At 40.0% G+C, this 18,763-nt stretch overlaps 2 protein-coding genes across 2 annotated transcripts; one reads left to right on the forward strand and one right to left on the reverse strand.

Moving 5' to 3' along the window:
- Positions 1-3,255: 3,255 nt before the first annotated feature.
- rab38b (RAB38b, member of RAS oncogene family) lies at positions 3,256-7,255 on the forward strand (the record flags this gene model as incomplete). Its single annotated transcript, XM_079214162.1, has 3 exons — positions 3,256-3,481; positions 5,142-5,419; positions 7,106-7,255. The coding sequence occupies 3 exons, from the start codon at positions 3,256-3,258 to the stop codon at positions 7,253-7,255; spliced, it is 654 nt and encodes a 217-aa protein (XP_079070288.1).
- Positions 7,256-11,639: 4,384 nt separating this feature from the next.
- Positions 11,640-17,847, reverse strand: bach1b (BTB and CNC homology 1, basic leucine zipper transcription factor 1 b; the record flags this gene model as incomplete). Its single annotated transcript, XM_079237843.1, has 4 exons — positions 11,640-13,475; positions 13,559-13,765; positions 15,442-16,863; positions 17,599-17,847. 4 exons carry the CDS (start codon positions 17,845-17,847, stop codon positions 13,134-13,136), a joined length of 2,220 nt encoding a protein of 739 aa, XP_079093969.1. The 3' UTR covers positions 11,640-13,133.
- Positions 17,848-18,763: the final 916 nt, after the last annotated feature.

Consider the following 18,763-nt stretch of genomic DNA (forward strand, 5'->3'; position numbering starts at 1 on the left):
AGATGCTGCATTATTGTATGCAAATCAGGAAGCAGATTTTTCTAAGTGGTGAGTTCTCAACAGCCTTCCCTTTTCTTGGAAAGAAGACGTGTAATGACAGTGAAAGCTTCCTGAGAACAAAAGACTCTAGACCGAGATGTTTTCTTAAATTCTTTCTTTTATATGTTATTATCAGAATGTATGATAAGTTGTAATTTGAAGTGGACCAAAATGATCTATCACCTTAGGATGTGTCTGAACCAAAATACTTTCTGATGCTCCAGTTTGCATGATGTCAAGATTTGGTTGCACTATTTAAGTTATATTTGTAACACATTACTTTTTGATATTGTAAATGTGAAACCAATAAAAGGAATAGCTACCGTAGCAAAAATAATGATACTATCAGTGTAAGTATATTGATGTGTTTTTAAGATTAGTTTTCGGAGGAGAGGCAAACTGAAAGTGTGCCAGATTTCTCTGACATCTGTTGATAAGCAGTTGTTTTTAGCCTGGCTTTTTATCTACATATGTGCCAATGTCTCCTTGCAGCAAATGACATTGTATTTCTATCGATGGGCTCATGTTTCAGGCATTATAAGGAGGATATTATATTTTATAATATTTAGGACATTTTGATTATTTATTATGCTTGAAAATATTCAATGAATATACTTTTTTGTATCTGCATTTTGGCCTCTCTGAGAATGTAGATGAATGTAGATGACAGAATGGATTGAAAGCCTAGCAGATGTAACTGATGATGTTCAAGCGGAGCTAGCTTATGCTTGTTTATCTGTCCTTCAGTTCCTATTTTCTTCTGTATGTTTATACACAGGCAGGAATGTATTCATGTTTGTTTTTTTACGTGCAGTGTTTTTCTACTGGCTGTTGAAATCACCATAGACAATTGCCATATTTGCATGCGGGTTTGTGCCAATTTTGAAGGTGTATACTAATATTATACCCAATAATTCACTGGTATAATCTACAGAAGTCATTTGTTGGTTTTATCTCTTCATCTGCCTTTCAAATAACCCGAATTTACAATTTAAACGTGTGCTACATTAAAGGTTTCCATGCAAATGCAATGCAGTTTCTTACAATTATTTGTAATTCTCTGCAAATGCTCTTTATTTACATTGTAGGGATTCTTCATCAATTATACAAAAATCAAGATTGTAATTTACTGTAAGAGAATGTCTCAACTTTTGACTTTTGAATGACACTTAAAAATCAAATTGCCTATGCCATCAGGTTTTTTTAGTAGTCACATTTATTTTTAAACCTTCTCTAAATAAGAAGATAATTGTGTCAAATCACGGGTGATAATTAATAAACCTAACGAGAAATAGGGTTTCTGGGGCACGCTTTATTAAATAACGTATTATAATATCTTATGCTGTGCATTTTGGACCAAAAATGTTCAGTGAAATTAACATTCACAAGATGGTGGGCAACGTGTATAGTTGGAGCGTAATAGCTTTGAAGAGCCCAGGAAGGAATCAAGGCCTCAATGGACCAACTCATTGTTTTTCCTTGAAATCTGATGGTATTATATGCTGTTACATACTGCATCTACCCTAATTGAAATGGAATGGAAAGAATATAGGCACACTCTCAATATGATGTAATAATTCAACTACACCTCAACTCAATAACCAATTACCATGCTTTCTTTCACTCCTACAGACTACTTTAGATTCACACCACAAAGTACTGCATGCTATGCATTTCTATCTGTGGCTCCGAAGTTTTTTTATTTTTTATTCAACTTCATGAAGTTTGATAATTGTGTGTAGGTCTGTTACCTAAAATCAAAACAAAAATACATTTTAATTTCAGATTGTGTTGTTCAGATCAGCATGCAAAAAAGCATGCTTCTTTTGTAACAAAAATAGCAAAAGCAGCATGTAATTTTGCGAGGAACTAGGTATTATTAAAGGCAGCAGAAAACAACGATTTTAGCATTATATCCTATCAAGGGCAAGAGAGGAGAACAGAATCATTGAAACTGTAATTCACAGAAAATTAATCCATATAAACATGCTTCTTGGAAGCATTGTTCTCTTCTCCCACCCTTCTTCTTTCATTCTTGATCTGTGATTAGTGGGTGTCCCTGGCCCCGATATTTAAAAGGAGGCTAGAGAAGGTTCTCCCTCTTGTCATACTAAACAGCCTTCTGCCTATCATTTTATTTTGCTCCGTTTGTTTTTTTGTATTATATTTTTAAGATGGAGGTTGGGTAGTCCAGTGTGTGTAGCTTTGTATGCAGTTTAATTATTTAGAGTTTTGATTTTAGGGGGGATTCTAGATCCTACAGCCCCTGGTGTGGCTGGCCCAGACTCCCTCTGTGTTTTTGTTCTTTTTGGCAATCCCTCCAGGCTCTCATAGTTTTGGTTAATTTATGGCATCAATTATAAATAAAATCGCGTTGCTTTAGTAACTGGATCATCCTTTGTATAATGTTTTCCTGTGACCATAACACATCCCGAAAAATGTGTTTCCAGAGAAAAGCATGTCACTCTGCAAATGTCAATCTGCAACGCCATGTTTGTTGTATTTGACATGCCTAACCCATCAGATATGCGGAATATGTTAATTGGATAACGATGTTTACATACCTGAAATGATTTCCAATAATGTCTAGAATGGCAGCACTCGCATCTAACTACATTTACCGTGTGCTTTCTCCTGCTAGTTGTATTACAATAATCAGAGCGGTTTTACATGGTAATGACGAACTGCTGTTACTGCATTCATTTCAATACGACAGATTTTCTAGCTGCATCTAAACCGACATTTACGGAGCTTATTCCCTCTTTGGCCAGGTGAGTGTGACTTTGTGGAGTGTAGCTGCATTCAGCGTTGGGGACACCTTGGAGACAAAAAAAAAGACGGGGCCAGGTTGTATTACCCTTTCCTGTTCTCCTTTGCAGTGTAAAGCTTATACTTGTTTTAGGTAACTTGAACACGGAAGCGACTATTACGCATCACATAAAGGGTTCAAATGTGAGAAAGTCACATAAAGTGGCAGTTTTTTATTGTACTGGACTCTGTAACAGGAACTACTGCGCAGCGCCTTCAGTAAACCGTGCGCACTTCTCCGAGCCGAGGTCACAAGTTCCCATGAAGCACAGCGCCTGAGCAGATCACACGTGTCCTGCTCCCACCAGAGGGAGACACACGGGACAGGAGAGGGGGTGAAGTCTCAAACGGTACCTAGACCAAGTCAAAGTTCCTGGAAGCTGCTGCGCCTGAGATCCGACAAGTGAGATGCCCAATCAGTCTGCGCACTCCAACGGCATGCAGAGCCGGAAGGAGCACCTGTACAAGGTGCTGGTTATCGGAGACCTCGGGGTCGGGAAGACTTCCCTCATCCGGCGCTACGTCCACCAGACCTACTCCACCAACTACCGGGCCACCATCGGCGTGGACTTCGCCCTGAAGGTGTTGAACTGGGACTCTGAGACGGTCCGGCTCCAACTGTGGGACATTGCAGGTGGGACAGTGAAGAATTGAACAGAAAGTCGAATATGTCTTTTATTTGCTGGGTATAAAAAGTTATCTCCGGCTGTCACTTTAAGAAGAATTCAAACTTTAAGTGATCTGCAGCGATAGGGTCAGCCTCATTGATTATGCTTTTGAATTGCACACTATTTAAAGCTTAAAGTATATTTTCGTGTTGAATATGTGCAAGAGCTAAGGGACCACTACATATCCTTATTGGACAAAAGTAAACGTTTGTGGTTTAACAAAGCTGCTTGTGCAGTTCCTGAAAAGTTGGTGGTTTGGGAAGATAAGTCTTCCAAATGACAGTAAGACATGCATGTTGTAAACATTGTGAAATATTCACAACTCAAAGACACACTGTCATTGTGAAAAGCAGTATTTATATCTCTCTCACTCACTCACTCACTCACACACACACACACACACACACACACACACACACACACACACACACACACACACACACACACACACACACACACACACACACACATACACATCTGGGTCTCTGGGCAGATCGTCACTGAGAGGAGCTTAGGAAAGACCAGCACACTGTCATTCATTCAAGGTGTGATGCTGCTTCATGTGATTAGGCCCATGTGAGGGAGGTTTTAAGGCCAGTCACATGGGTGCCATTGTCGCCTAAATAAAATGCAAAACACCATTAGTCACTCACACACACACACACACACACACGCAGACACACGCTTCAAGCGGTCAAATGCAATTATATAAATCTGATTTAGTCTCATACCTGCTTAAAATTCATCCTTGTGACTAAGTAGGGGCTGAGGAATTCTGGTTTCTTATAATCTATGAAGTGGTACATTTGACATGTTTTACTTGTAATGTAAAGCTGTAGATTGTGCCATAGATGACAGCCTGTCAAGTGACATGTGTGATGTGTGTGTCTGTCTGCCCATGAGGGTTCCTTGTGAGAAATGAAAGTCATCGTCTTGCATGAAAGGGGGAAGTTCTCCATATTTTCCGTTTCCTCTTACTCATGAGGCAGCATTTTGTCTTGTTTTTCTAGCAAAGCCAAAATGGACACTCTTGCGTTATTATTTACTAACCATGTACATGTTCTGCTAGAGGGCACGGTATGTAAAACAAGCAGGATGTACACACCTTCACAGTAGACGCTCCGTTTTGGACCAACAAGTACTCACATTAGACAGCAGAGCACACCATGGGGAGCGTCCAGTTGACAGCTGTTCTAACTCCTCGAGCACCTAATTTCTATTCCCTACAGAATACTCAAGCAGAGATGAATACACAAACATGCATAGCTGAACACAAAAGTGACATTTTACATGGCTATATTCTTAGAGATATATTGTATGAATACCGCTATCGTCTGGGACAAAGTTGATTTTCACGACAAGTCAGGCATTACAGGTGTAATTTAAGTAGGCCTATTATCCACGGGAACAAGCAGTTGCATTGACCATCTGGTTAAGTGCAACGTGACAGTAAGACCACAGGAATGTGCAGTTTCGTGCAGTCTGAAACAGCTAAATACCAGCTGCATTAGAGCTCTGTTTTGCTGCCAAACAATGAGAGTCTCTTATCAAACTTATGGCTCGGAACAACAGTGTTGGCACATTAATGAATGAAGCTCCCTGTGTGCGTGTCTTTGTTCATCACAGGTCAGGAACGTTTTGGAAACATGACCCGTGTGTACTACCGGGAAGCCATGGGAGCCTTCATAGTGTTTGATGTAACCCGGTCCACGACCTTTGAGGCTGTCATCAAGTGGAAAGAGGATCTGGACTCCAAATTAATGCTGACTAATGGACAGAGCATTGCCACTGTGCTCCTGGCTAACAAGTGTGACCAGGGCAGAGAGTTGACCAACAACGGCATCAAAATGGACCAGTTCTGCAAGGACCATGGCTTTATCGGATGGTTTGAGACCTCGGCTAAGGTGAGTACGTCACAGGTGTTCTTGTTTGCCAATAATTCACAATAGTGTAGTTGCATTTAGTACTGCCTGTTCTGGGGCCTTTGTATTGAATGCATAGTTTTCCTTTTTCCATTATTTCCTTTTTTAAAGATCAAACTCATTCTTATACCATGTGAACCTGGAGCCAGAAGACAATTAGCTTAGCTTAGCAAAGTTACTGGAACTAGAGTGAAACAGCTCACCTGGTTCTGTCAAACTCTGCCTACAAGCAGCAGGGTTTCCGCCAGTGAAACGCAAGCCTAGCAGCCCGCCAGTTGACTCGCAAGCAGGCATAAGCATCGTGATTGATTATGTGCAGGCATTTTTCTTGGCTGGGCTTTATAGGTGCTGATTTAATACCTTACGTTCAAAGAGAGCCAGGCTAGCCGTTTCCCCCTGTTTCCCCCTGTTTCTAGCCTTTATGCTAAGCTAAGCTAACTGGCCCAGGGCTTTAGTTTCATATCTGACATGAGTGTCGACCTTTTTATATAATTAAATAATGCAAATGAATGTGTTTCCCAAAACATCAAAGTATTGCTCTATTCATCAACATGTTAATGAATAGGCCAGATGGCAGGCCTTTGCAGTGAGCGGCTGACACACTCAGTATAGATCATCTCCCAATCAGGTCACTTCAGTTTGTGAAAGACATCCCTGCAGAGCCGACTGGAATTTCATATCATCATGGAAAGTGGCTCTGCGAGATGAATTTGAAAAGCAGGGTCAAAACAAGTTATTTTAGTTAAAAGTGTGAGAGGACTGTTACCTGGTGATCAGAAAAGAGTTCTGCTTCCTAGCAAAGAAAGAATAGCTCATCAATAGAAAGTGCATCACATATATCCCCAGTATTTATGATATAGGGTATGCTTGACTAGAATTTCAAACATATTTAAATTGGAGCAATTTATTTCTGTACAGTATATGATTGTAAAGATGGAGCTGCCAAATAATTTAAACAAAACATAGTTTCTTCAATGTATGACCATTTTAACTAACCTCGTTCCCCATGCTAATCCAAAAACTCTGCCGTACTTCCACGCAGCTATAATTTCTACACAAATTGTTTTCATTCACACATCCTCTGTTGACACTAATGTGTTGGAGGCTGGAGCTGCATAAGTGTGCTGCCGTTCTTGTAGCATCAAAGCTCAACATTCTGAAAGGTTAAAGGTTATAAGGTGCCAGTTCAGCCAGAAATGTCAAAAGGAGGCTATGCAAACAGACATGCATGTTCTTCTTTGGTAGCAGTTAGAAAAAATGTTAACAGCATTCATTTGAAGTAGTTTCAGACACAATAAGGTGATAGCATGCTAGTTAGCAACACTTAGAACATGCTGTAGGTTAACACATGCAGCTCAATGTACTTTACTGACTTAGCCAAGATAATTGATTTAGTAACTATCCCAAACACTTCCATTGGAATTTTTTTTTTGTCCATAAATCGGATGTTTTCTTAGTTTACTTGACATCTTTTTTTCTTGGGATCATAGATGCTTTTTATTTTATTTTGTCATTGTCCAAACGCAAAAATATAAACAATCCAAACGGCAGACAGGATATATAATTAAGGAAATGCAACTGTGAAACAACAATTAAAATCTACAGATTATAAAATAAAATAAAAAATATATTATAGACCCATGCCTGACAGTTTTCTTTCTCTTTTAGGATAATCTCAATATCGGTGAAGCTGCAAACCTCCTGGTGAAACACATCATGGCCACAGAGAATGACATCCTGAAAAGCGTGGTCCCGGACACCATCTCCCCTCAGCTTGAATCCAACAGGCAGATGAGCTGCTCCGGCTGCTTTAAATAAGGACAGGAGACTAAACAGAATGGAAAGACAGTAGTACAAAGAGACACAGGCATACCACCCACCCTTCAAAGGAAATCTAAGTACACACAGTACAGATCGGCCTCTTTGATCCAAACCAGGGTTGAAGATTTCATTTCGGTGAATGTTTGTGGTATATTTGTGTTCTCAGTGCCCAATTACAAGAGAAACAGAGTTTGTAAACTAAAATCACATGGACTCAGAAGTAAGGAGCAAAACTTTTAGTGACTCTTCATACTGTGAGTTAGAAGTTATTTTGGCAGGCAAACAAGTATAACTTCAGCCTTGTTCTATGCTCTTTGGCATGGTTATTAAAAGTATAAAACAAGAGCTGTTCTTTTCAGCTGGTCAAGATTGCATTCTCTTCTTAGTTCACTTGGAAAAGGTCTGGCAACTGGCACTCAACGTGCTGAACAAACTGAAAAAAATGCTCCCAAAGTGCCGAATACAACTCGCCCACAAGTGTGCAGTAATTACAGAATGCAAACAGCATGTTGTTGGTTCTTCACCATTTCAAGCAACTGTGGTTGTAATGTTGTTCTTCCTCTATTTACCTTCACCGCCACCTTAACTTGGTAAAAGAAACAGTGTGGTTGTCATACAGGCTTCCTTTACTGTTCATTCTGTGTAATTATGTGAATTTTGCACATACATGGTTTTTTATTATGAGTTTAAGTTATTTACATGCTTTTATGAGAATAATGTATGATTTTATTCTGCGTAGCGTTTTTCCAACACATTCGTATTTATAGCAACAATTTGGTTGGATTAGACACACAAATAGCCCGGAGATTGCCGAGTGTTACTGGTCTGTTTCTAGTTTCCCTGGATGAAGTGATGAAAGGTTTTTTAGACATGATTGTTCATTGATGGAAGAGAATGGTTGCCCTTCTGCACAAAGTTTGCTTCCATATCTGGCTGCAACATTTAACCAAAGTGATTAATTTGTTAATTTGTGCATCTGGATTATTTTTTTATAGAGGGAAATTGTGTTGATTGTCTGGATGTAAACTGGACTTTCTCATGAGTTCACTTGCCAAAGCCTAACCCTCTGTATCCATGGTAACTAGATCATTTTTCATGGTTATCCTCAACATCCGTGAGCAGCTATTCCCATACACACACGCAGACACACTCATACACACATAGCTTTTTGTTCTCCCTCTCTGTCCTTGTATTCTCCTCTCCCACTACACTCCATTCTCAGTTATTGTTTATATCCTGAAAAAAATATCTGTCCTCTTGAAATATGGCTGCTTTCAGTGTCTTTCTTTAGTCACATATGGCCCCAACCCCTCTCCTCCCTCTTCCTCTCCTTCTGATTCATATAGCCACCAGTATGGGAAGCATATTATATATACCCGCACATGCAGGCTCAACTACACATCCACAGATGGAGTATTTTTATTGATCTTCCAACGAATTGACTCTATTATCTTCCTCTTTTTGGTGACCTTGCACCTCTATTACTTGGTACTAATTATGTAAAAGGCAAGGTAATTGAACCCACTTAGTGTAATTTAAGACAGAGAAGATTTGTGTTTATGACTTTAGATAAACTAAAGTGTATACATATACTCTAGTCCCTGGATGTCCAATGTGCCAAACCTGTAAATAAAAAAAAATCCATTGCATTATGTGGACTGTTGACATTGAGACAAATGTACAGGAAATGTTTAATGACGTATGCTACATTGTTTCCTCCAGCTGCTGTTTGTCAGCAGTGCTTGCACCGTATTAATATGCCTGTTCCCAGCCGTGTCATGTGTTCTCATGTGTACTCTTGGTGGTCATTCACAGCGTGCACATTCAGGCCTGATGGGCCTAAACAAATACCTTTGCACAGGATTACAATTTCACATTGTTAGTTAGACGCATCATGAGGGTGCATGACATCATGGGATATCCGCATGGTTTTACACTATCCTAGAAAGAACTGCATGCTCACACACATTCTGTGGAGCACAATAATTGAAAGTTTTGTCTCACAAATGAACTGAGATAAACTGCTGATTACACCTACTGTGCATTGTTCTTTTCAATATCTATTGTAAAGTAGTAAAAAATATTCATATCACATGTTTTTGTAACACAATAATGTGACCTCAATGTGTACTCTTGGCATTTAACCTGGAACAGCCCTTTTAACAACCTCGTGATAATTATAGTTCCTAGACACTGTAGTGTGTGTGTGTGTGTGTGTGTGTGTGTGTGTGTGTGTGTGTGTGTGTGTGTGTGTGTGTGTGTCCTCACCGATCAAGGACCCTCAGGTTCTCATTAGGAAGCCACATGACTGTGTGGATTATTCTCTGCCTAAGGGATTAGATTTGGTCGTCTGCTCTTGGCTCATGTTGAAACGTAACCACCAACAACCCATCAAATTATCTAAAAATGCTATATATCCACTTTGGGAGAATTATGACATTAATAACACAACAAAAAAACAGTGTAGGATTTAGGGGGATGTATTGGCAGAAACTGAATATAATATTTATAACTATGTTGTCATGTACCCGCAACTAAGAATGGTTGTGTCTTCGTTAGTTTAGAATTAGTCCTTCATGTCTACACAGGGAGCAGGTTGTCTTCATGGAGTCCGCCATGTTGCACTCACATGTTTCTACAGTAGTCCAGAACAGGCCAACCAAACACTGGATTTAGTGAGAGCCTTTCAAGTTTTTACGTTACCTAAAGGTCACCGTAGTTGTTACTGTAGCGGAGGGGTACTAGTTGGTCGCAATCTATAAACTCACCGCTAGATGTCTAAATATTTAAGAAACAAGCTGTTGTTGTGAGAGTGGGTGTCATTGAAAGATGTAATTAAAAATAAAACAGTACAATTAAACATTAATTTCAATTTGGAACAATTTTCTCAAAGTTTTGGTCCATTACCTCTTCATATGACAACAGCTGGCACATATCTAACTATTCATTACTGGGATTACTAGCCCAACATATTGTGTTCTCTTTAGTGCTCAGGCTTTGCCAGAGAACCACCTACAGAAAACACCCACATATTCTCTCAGAGGGGAGAAAGCGAGAGAGAGATGAGCAGAAGCAGTTAGCTCGAGAAGAAAATGAGATGGGAGAAAAGCAATACTTAAATCTTACAGCAACATAAGACAGACAGCTCATCAAAGGTGCATGCAGGTAAACAGCAGCAAATGCATTAAACGGGTCACATTCAAATTCCTTTTAAATATTTTCCAGACAGAATACACATGCATCATCAATAATAACTATATAAGATATAAGATTAAAACACATTCAGATGGCTTAATCACATGGAGGCCATGAGACCATTTACGTAATGCAGCGACAAGAAGATGATAAAAGAAACATGATATGATCTGAACAAGAGTCTTTCCCTTGCTTTCACCATCAGTAACTGCTCATGTGGTGCCATCTGTTGTCACATTAGTAACACCGCAAGCAATGCACACTCCTTTATTTCTAATCATATTAACTGGACTTGTATGTCCTAATCAGGATACATAATTCATATAGGGTGTTGCCCAAGATGTCTCATTTCCACAGAGAAAAAAACAAATACAAACACTGTTGGATTTAGCTGTAGAAACACACACACACACACACACACACGCACACGCACACACACACACACACACACACACACACACACACACACACACAGTTAAAGTGATGTTCAACCACTTGAGAATGACTGGATTTGAAACTTAATCACAGTGTGTTAACATGCTTTCTCAAGCAAATTGCCTTTATTAGGGTGACTTTCTCGTCCTTAAGCCCTGGGACCTCAGCGACTCTTGGTTCCCACTCCCCGGTGCCAAAATCTATTAGGCCAAATTGACCTGCTTGACCTTTGCCCCATGGGGTCTTCCTTTTATTCTCTCTTTATGATAAATTCATGAATAGCTAGTAAAAATGACCAATATCACTGTGATTCACAGATCTTAGTATAGGTTTCATAATAATCTGGAGAGCTATTATATTATGTTTGCTTGCATAAATGAACATTGAGAGATGAAATTGCAGTCTCTGTGTAATTAAAATAGCCTCCAGAGTGAGACAGAGGGGGAGTAGAGGACTGAAGAAAGAGTGAAAAAAAAGAGACAATTAAAAGTAACAGAGAGGAGACTAAGTGGGAGAGGGTGACTGAGATTCAGGAGGGAAATATATGAAAGACTAAGGATCATTAACATATCTGTCCAGCTTGAGAGATGAGTCTTCTGAAAGCCTTATGAGCTGAGCTATCTCTCACACTGAACTGTGACATATTTGTACATCTCATTAACCTGTTGTGTTTTATTTGTATTTTCTAATACCGCATAATGCTTTGCACTAACAATCATATTCACAACTGAGGGATATACATAATGTACTGTTTGGAGCATTTTATTTTCTCTTTCATTGTTGATCAGCTCTTTTTCACTTTTGCTTAAAAGAAATGCATGAATCCATTTTGACATTATGATAGAAAGATATAGTGCTTTTTATGCAATGAAAATAAAGGAATGCAGTCGTAGAACAATGTCATCTGCACACACACTGTAGACGTCTATACAGCTCTCAGTCTATTGACTACACAGGCACTGCCACTAGAGGGCGCAAAGCACCAGCATGCGTTACGAATTAACTGAATTGTTAGTCTGCGATTGGCTTGGTGGGAGAAAAACGTCTTATATCATTAACCATCCTCAAACCCCACTGTCCTCTAGAACACAATGTGATAACTCAGCATTTCCTGAGACATGAGGAGGTTCCAAACTGGTTTTCTGTGACGATTCTTGACAAAGATCTACCATAAGCAGGGAGAAACTAGGTGAAAGGTTATAAGTGAAAGTCATAAGAACTACAAAAAATGGAGTAACTTATTAATAAACATAATTGTGGTGTTTGATAGCACAGGAGACACACAAAATACACATCAATGTGCTTGTACTGCATGTTAATGCTACATTGTTCACTTGACCTGTGACACTCATTTAGATAAGGGTGTTAAAGATATTCAAGTTTTTCAGGGCAACACACAATATTTCCATAGAATAGAAGAGTCCAATGATGGGAATGATTTTCATCACACTGGGTGAGGCAGCTTTTCTCCTAAAAGTGTAGCAACTTTGTTCATGTGCACTTTCTTTAGACAGCACTTGAGTCAAAGCCAAGCTCTGAGAGCGGAGTGCAACCAAGGAGAGCTGTGTCACTGTGGTCCGACGACCACAATGACAGTCAGAAATATCTTAGCCAGACATACGACCAGAAGGTAAACATGGCACATTATGCTTGTTGTGTTGTATGGCTTTAGTGCAAAATGCTTTGCACTCTAAAGAGAGGACCAACGTTCTCTGCAAGAGGTATTATATGCTGAATTGTCCTATGAACACCTGAGAACCTTTAGAAAAATGTTAAACAATTAAAGGAAACATGTATAAAGATGAAGTGTGTTATCCTGAGGTAATTAAGCAGTGAAGCACATTATACATAAAGAGACCCTTGTTCCCTTTTGATTTCTTGTTACACTTGTGATTGTCTCAATGCTTAACATTCTCATCATGCACCCTGTCTGACTTTATTTATGAACACGTACTATTCCGCTTTATTCATATCCATTTGCAAAGAGTGAACAATTTGCTACAGAAGGTCATCAGATACTTGATGGACAAGTAAAATTAATGGCTTTGGACACCTGGAATATATTCCTGACTTCTTAATTTAAGTTCTATGTCTTTAACCTAAAAAGGTAGCAGGAGTTAATGATAATTTGTGCTGATTATGGCCATAAATGTATACATTTGTCACAAATATGTCACTAACTTACTATGCAGCCTACACTTCAATAACTAGTCATGTGTTGCACGTATGTGCACTGAATGTGTATCTAAAGTGAATGTTGACCATCTCCTGTGACTGTATCGGTTTTGGAGCTGGACGGAGCCTCCTCAGGCGCCATATACTTATCAGAGCCGGCAAAACAGGCCGAGAATGAAGCCTGAGGCCGGAGAAGCAACTCAGGCTGTGAAAGAAGTCCATCTATGTGAGGCAAGAAAGAGGACAGAGGGCAGTCCGGGGAGGTGTATTGGGCCAACACCTGGAGCTGCTCCGGCTGCAAGCGGGCTTCGTTGCAGACCCTCTGGCATAACGCAGAGACACTGTGACATGTTTTTGACCTCATCTGGCTCAAATGGCTCTTCTCCATCATTAGTTTCTCCCTCTCCGACTTCTGTGAAACACAGTACATTCATCATGATCAACATTTCTGTTAACAAGAAGTGCTTAATGATTTAAACAAAAACTTTTTTTTACCAGCTTGTTGATTTCACACTGCAGATCATATATGCAGTCTAGTTTCCTCTTGCGGCAACGCTGAGCGGCGAGGCGATTTTTGCTGCGGCGTCTCATATCATGGACAAGCTCCAGCTGTTCTTGTGTGAATACATGTTGCTTCAGCAGCTGTTGGAAGTCATTCCTGCTCAGATCCACAATACACTCCACAGTGAAAGGCAACTGCACCTGAGGACACCCAAGCAGAAAATAAAGGTAACACAAGAAAGTAAAGCTAGAAAGGATCTGTATCATTGAAGGAGATGTATATATATATATACACGTATATATACATACACATATATACACATATATACACACACATATATATATACATATACACATATATATATATATATACACACATATACATATATACATATACACACATATACACATATATATATATATATATATATATATATATATATATATATATATATATATATATATCTCCATGTGCTTCACTGTCATTATCAGTGCTCCTTCAATATACATATATATATATATATATATATATACCTGCTTTAAAGCAACAGGCTTGCAGAGACATGTTTAATTTGCTTGTCTGAACATCATAAGAAATAAAGATGAGAAAAAAGAAAATGTAACTAAACTTAGGACATCATTCAATGCATTAAAGTGGTAAACACATTTTTGCATCACCTATCATTATTAATATTGATTGCACAATGTAATGTCAATAGAATAATGACACCATCAGCATTTAGATGTGTTACCCATAAGCTTTGCTTTTACTATGCAATTCTGTCTGCCATTGGGGACCATCTTTTAGGAAAATGAAGGTCCGATTCAGAGCACAAAGGATAGTGGATACTTTTGTTTTCCATGGTAGCTATCAGTAGCCCAAGTTACCAAAGAGCATCAATGTAAGTTATTTGCAGATACTACATAGTATCCCACATAGGGGAAATGGCAGACAGTGGAAAAAAACTAAGTAATTGTGGAAAAATGTAGTGTGTCCTGTGTTGCTTGTATTTGATATATAATCTTTGTTCACACAAATTAAAAAAATGAGATAAAAAATACTTAATTATCAAAAAAACATATGGAGCTTTCTGAATTTGAACTGAACACAGTCAGGTGAGGCAAAAGTCAAAATGGATATTCAAACAGCAAGTTATATTTTTACCAAGCTGTTAATAATTAACTAACTCTAAGAGGAGTTGCCTCTTAAAAGCAGAGGTTGGGTACTGGGTTATTGCTGCTGCGAATGTGTGACAGGAAATGTACGCTCACTGGTTTATTAGAGCAGTATCAATCTCGTAAGGTTTTATCTAGAGTAAATAAAAGTACGGTCTTTCCTCTGAAGTGACCTTCGCTTTGTCTGCACACTCACTGCACTGTTCACACCTTCTGGACAGCAAACCTGTTGTTTGAGTTATTGTTAACTCATCAGGCTGAGCTGTCAATATCAGATGTACTGGACTCTGAACTAATTAGCAAGAAAAATGCAAGCTGTCGCAGCACACACCTGTGCACACACGGACACACACACACACACACACACCATAATTTCTACTTGGTGAATAATTAACTTGGCACTGAAGGGAATCTGCTTTCTGTTATATGAATGCAAACATCTAATTGTTTCTGATATAATGTACCTAACTCTATCTAAAATAGGCTGCGCTGTCAATATCAGATGTACTGGACTCTGAACTAATTAGCAAGAAAAATGCAAGCTGTCACAGCACACACCTGTGCACACACGGACACATGAACACACACACACGCACACACACATACACACACACACACACGAACACATGAACTTCACAGTGGCAAGACAGACATATATGTGCAGAGCCTTGGAAGGCTTGATCCATCCTTTAAGTGCTCACCTGTCTGGCCCTCTCTCTTGTGTAGGCCTCACTGTCTCCTTCTGTCTCTGAGTCTCCATCCTCCTCTGAGTTGAGAGACGACGCACCTGACTGAGACGCCCCCTCGCACTCAGACAGCTCTGCTCCCTTCCATAAACATTTGCTTTGGTCCAGCTCCTGATCAAGGGGACAGCTTGTGCTTGTGGAGCTGAGGTTATTGATTTTCAGCCACTCTAAAGATGTGCTCTGCACCCGTCCGCTCCCTGTATCGGAGGAACTTCCAGCATCAGGGTCCTGGAAATTCCGCTGAGAAAAGTCCATGTCAGACCCCAGTTGCTTAGCCAGGTGCTCGGCCACCTCTCTTTCCACGGTGCTCCTGTCTCTGGCATTATTTGACGGGGCCACTCTCTCCAAGCTGCCAGTTTGTCGTCTGACTTGCCAGCCAGAATCTATCTCATCATCTGCCCTTTTCCACTCAGCTTCTACCTGATCTTCTGTTTTTTTATGAATGGGCCCCGACGTTAGTGCACCAGAGTCCTTCTTGCCCTCTGTACTGTCAATGACGAACCCTTGGGGTCCTGGAGACCGAGTCAGGGGGCAATAGGGCAACATTAACCCTGATGACCTCTCACCCAGCTCTGTGCTCCATCCTGACGAGACTGCCTTGACACTGGATCTGTCTGTAGAGCTGATGTCTTCCTCCATTTCCATCTCTCTTTCCTTATTCCATGTTCTCTGCCTTTCATTTGTGTCTTTCTCAATCATAGCAACCTCTGCTCTCCCATCATCCCCTTTTTTCTCATGTATTTCAGTTTTCAATGAGTCATCCGCCCCTCTTTTGCTCTGCCTGGTGGAAATAGAGGTTGAATTACCAGGGAATTCAACGTAATTCTTGCTGTTCACAGTGCTGGAGTAGGGAGAGCAGGGCAGGTCACAGTCATTCTTGATTACTGTTATGGGATTGTTCAGACTTTTTTTCTCTGTGACACAAGTTTCCCTACAAGCCAGCTGGAACTTGCGATACTTAGGATGCTGCATAAAACGGTCATTTGTCCCTTCAGCTACAGGTGTAAGAGTGCCTGTACCGTTCTGATTTCCCACTTTGGTGTTCACTGATTTGTTACAGTGCCAAGCCACTTCCGACTGAGTTGGTGAGTCAGCAACAGGTTTTACTTCTTCTTCATCGCCAGAGTCAATGACACAGTCTTTCTTTGACAATTGCCTCTTACATTCCTTCTTACAACAGGTCTTTCTTGGAACAGGGGCAGGGCTCTTCCTGCTGGAGAAGAACTTAGGGAGGAGGAAATCAAAGCATGCCTTGTCTAGGTCTCTGAAACCAAGAATGGAGGACGAGTTGCGGATTTCTAAGACAGTGTCTTTCTCAAAGAGAAGTTTGGATGTGTAGGCAAACTTCAGCAAGGGTTCAAAGCCAGCAACAGTCACCTGGAAAAAAAGGACAAGTGACATGAATGAGCAATGTATATGCTCATATAAGTTCCTGCTCAAGGATTGCAATCGGTAATTCTATAATATTTAATAATATCAAATCTCATACTGCAGGCCAAGGAAATTATCACACTTGTTTAATTATATAAAGCCCATGACCATATGACTTTACTGGCAAAGCAACCAATGCATTCTATTTTCTGTAGGTTTGCAGTTCCCAAGAAACTAAATAAAAGCAGGTCTTCCCATTAAAGCATCTTGGTAATGCAAATTATTATTTTTCTTGTGTGGAATAATAATAAATACATACAAAATAAACAAAAGATTTGTCAATTCAAATTCCCGTATCAACACGGCTTAGCCAACAGTTTCCTCTTGAAGACTAAACAGGTTGGACAATTATTGGCGTCATTGTGTTAAATTTAACTTTAGGACTATACCTAAACTCAGAATATGTTTTACTTTACTTCTATTTCTCAACTGGTAGCAGACTGGACACTACTACACTACTACAGAACCACAATAATTGTAATGTTGATCAGCATTCAAAGGCAAACTGTAGTCACAGATTGTGTGTTGTCAAGCTGACAGGTCTTTGTGTACCATCAACACCTATTGAGGAAATCATCCTTTCAGTCATTTTTCTCACTTCATTTTTACTCATTGTTGTTATTATTTTCTGTACGGCTTGTATGTATTCTACCTGTACGGTATTGTGAGGAGGCGTCTCACCTCTTGTGGCAGCGTGATGACCGCTCCGTGCTGTGTGAGGGAGGAGATCCTGTGCGTGAAGTACTCACTGCAGGAAGCGAGAATTGAGCGGTGGGCTCTGAAACTCTGACCCTCCACCACCACGGTAACATCACACATTGTGTCTCGCCGGCGCTGCTCGTCCAGGCAGCGCAGCACATGTGAGGAATGCACTGTAGACTCAAATGTAAACACAGATGACCGGGGGGCAGATGTGGCCATCAGGGACATCTATAAGTAACACATAAACATAGACACACGCACATACACACATGTAGTTAACGTTTCCCCTTTCAAGATACATGCTTAAAAAGGTCTACATAGGAATAACAACGAAAACATGCCTACCTTACAAGGCTGACTTTATATATCCACGTTTCTTAGAGTGTTAAAGAAAGTCCCAGCTGCTGAGCACACATGGCTATTTCTAAATAGAATGACGTCCAACCAGGCTACGTTTCCCAGAAAGCCTTATCTCAACTCTGGTACAAAGTAAAAACTGAGCTTGACTCAGTCATATGGCTTGTGTGTGAGTATGTGAGAGGGAGGGAGAGATAGAGGGAGTGATAGTGTGTGTGGGTGTGTGTATATGTGTGTGTCTGTTTGTGTTGCAACAACTCTGGGTGTAACAGAGCGCTGACTCATAGACTCCTGCTGATATAGGATGAGCAAGCAGTTTTTCCCGTCCACACCAATCCCACCCTTGAATTTGTCTGGTAAACAAACAGGCTTTTCCCAGAAAACCCCTTTATAGATTTACCGCTTTATAGATTTACACAGTTCAGAGATTAGATGATGGTTGGGAACAGAAATCCAACAGGGTGTTATCTATTGTCTGTGTCTTCAGAGTTGTACAGATTTACTTGACTGATTGCAGGCAATGCATTTTGAGAACAAGTTGTGCAAAAATAAATTGAACTGCACCTGTTGCAAGACAATTGAGGCTATTATGTTAATATTTCTCAGTAGGACATATATATTGTAGCATATCTTTCTGTGATGTCAGTTCAAGTTTTCTTTGTCGTGCGTTTGTCATTATGTATGTCAGAGAGTCTGTGTCAGAGGCAGAGGGAGAGAGGTGCAGAGAGAGAGAAAGAGAGAGAGAGAGAGAGAGGCAGAGGCACAGTAAGTTAACGGATTTAGTACC

Source organism: Taurulus bubalis (genome assembly GCF_910589615.1).
Source record: "Taurulus bubalis genome assembly, chromosome: 2".
Classification (NCBI taxonomy): Eukaryota; Metazoa; Chordata; class Actinopteri; order Perciformes; family Cottidae; genus Taurulus; species Taurulus bubalis.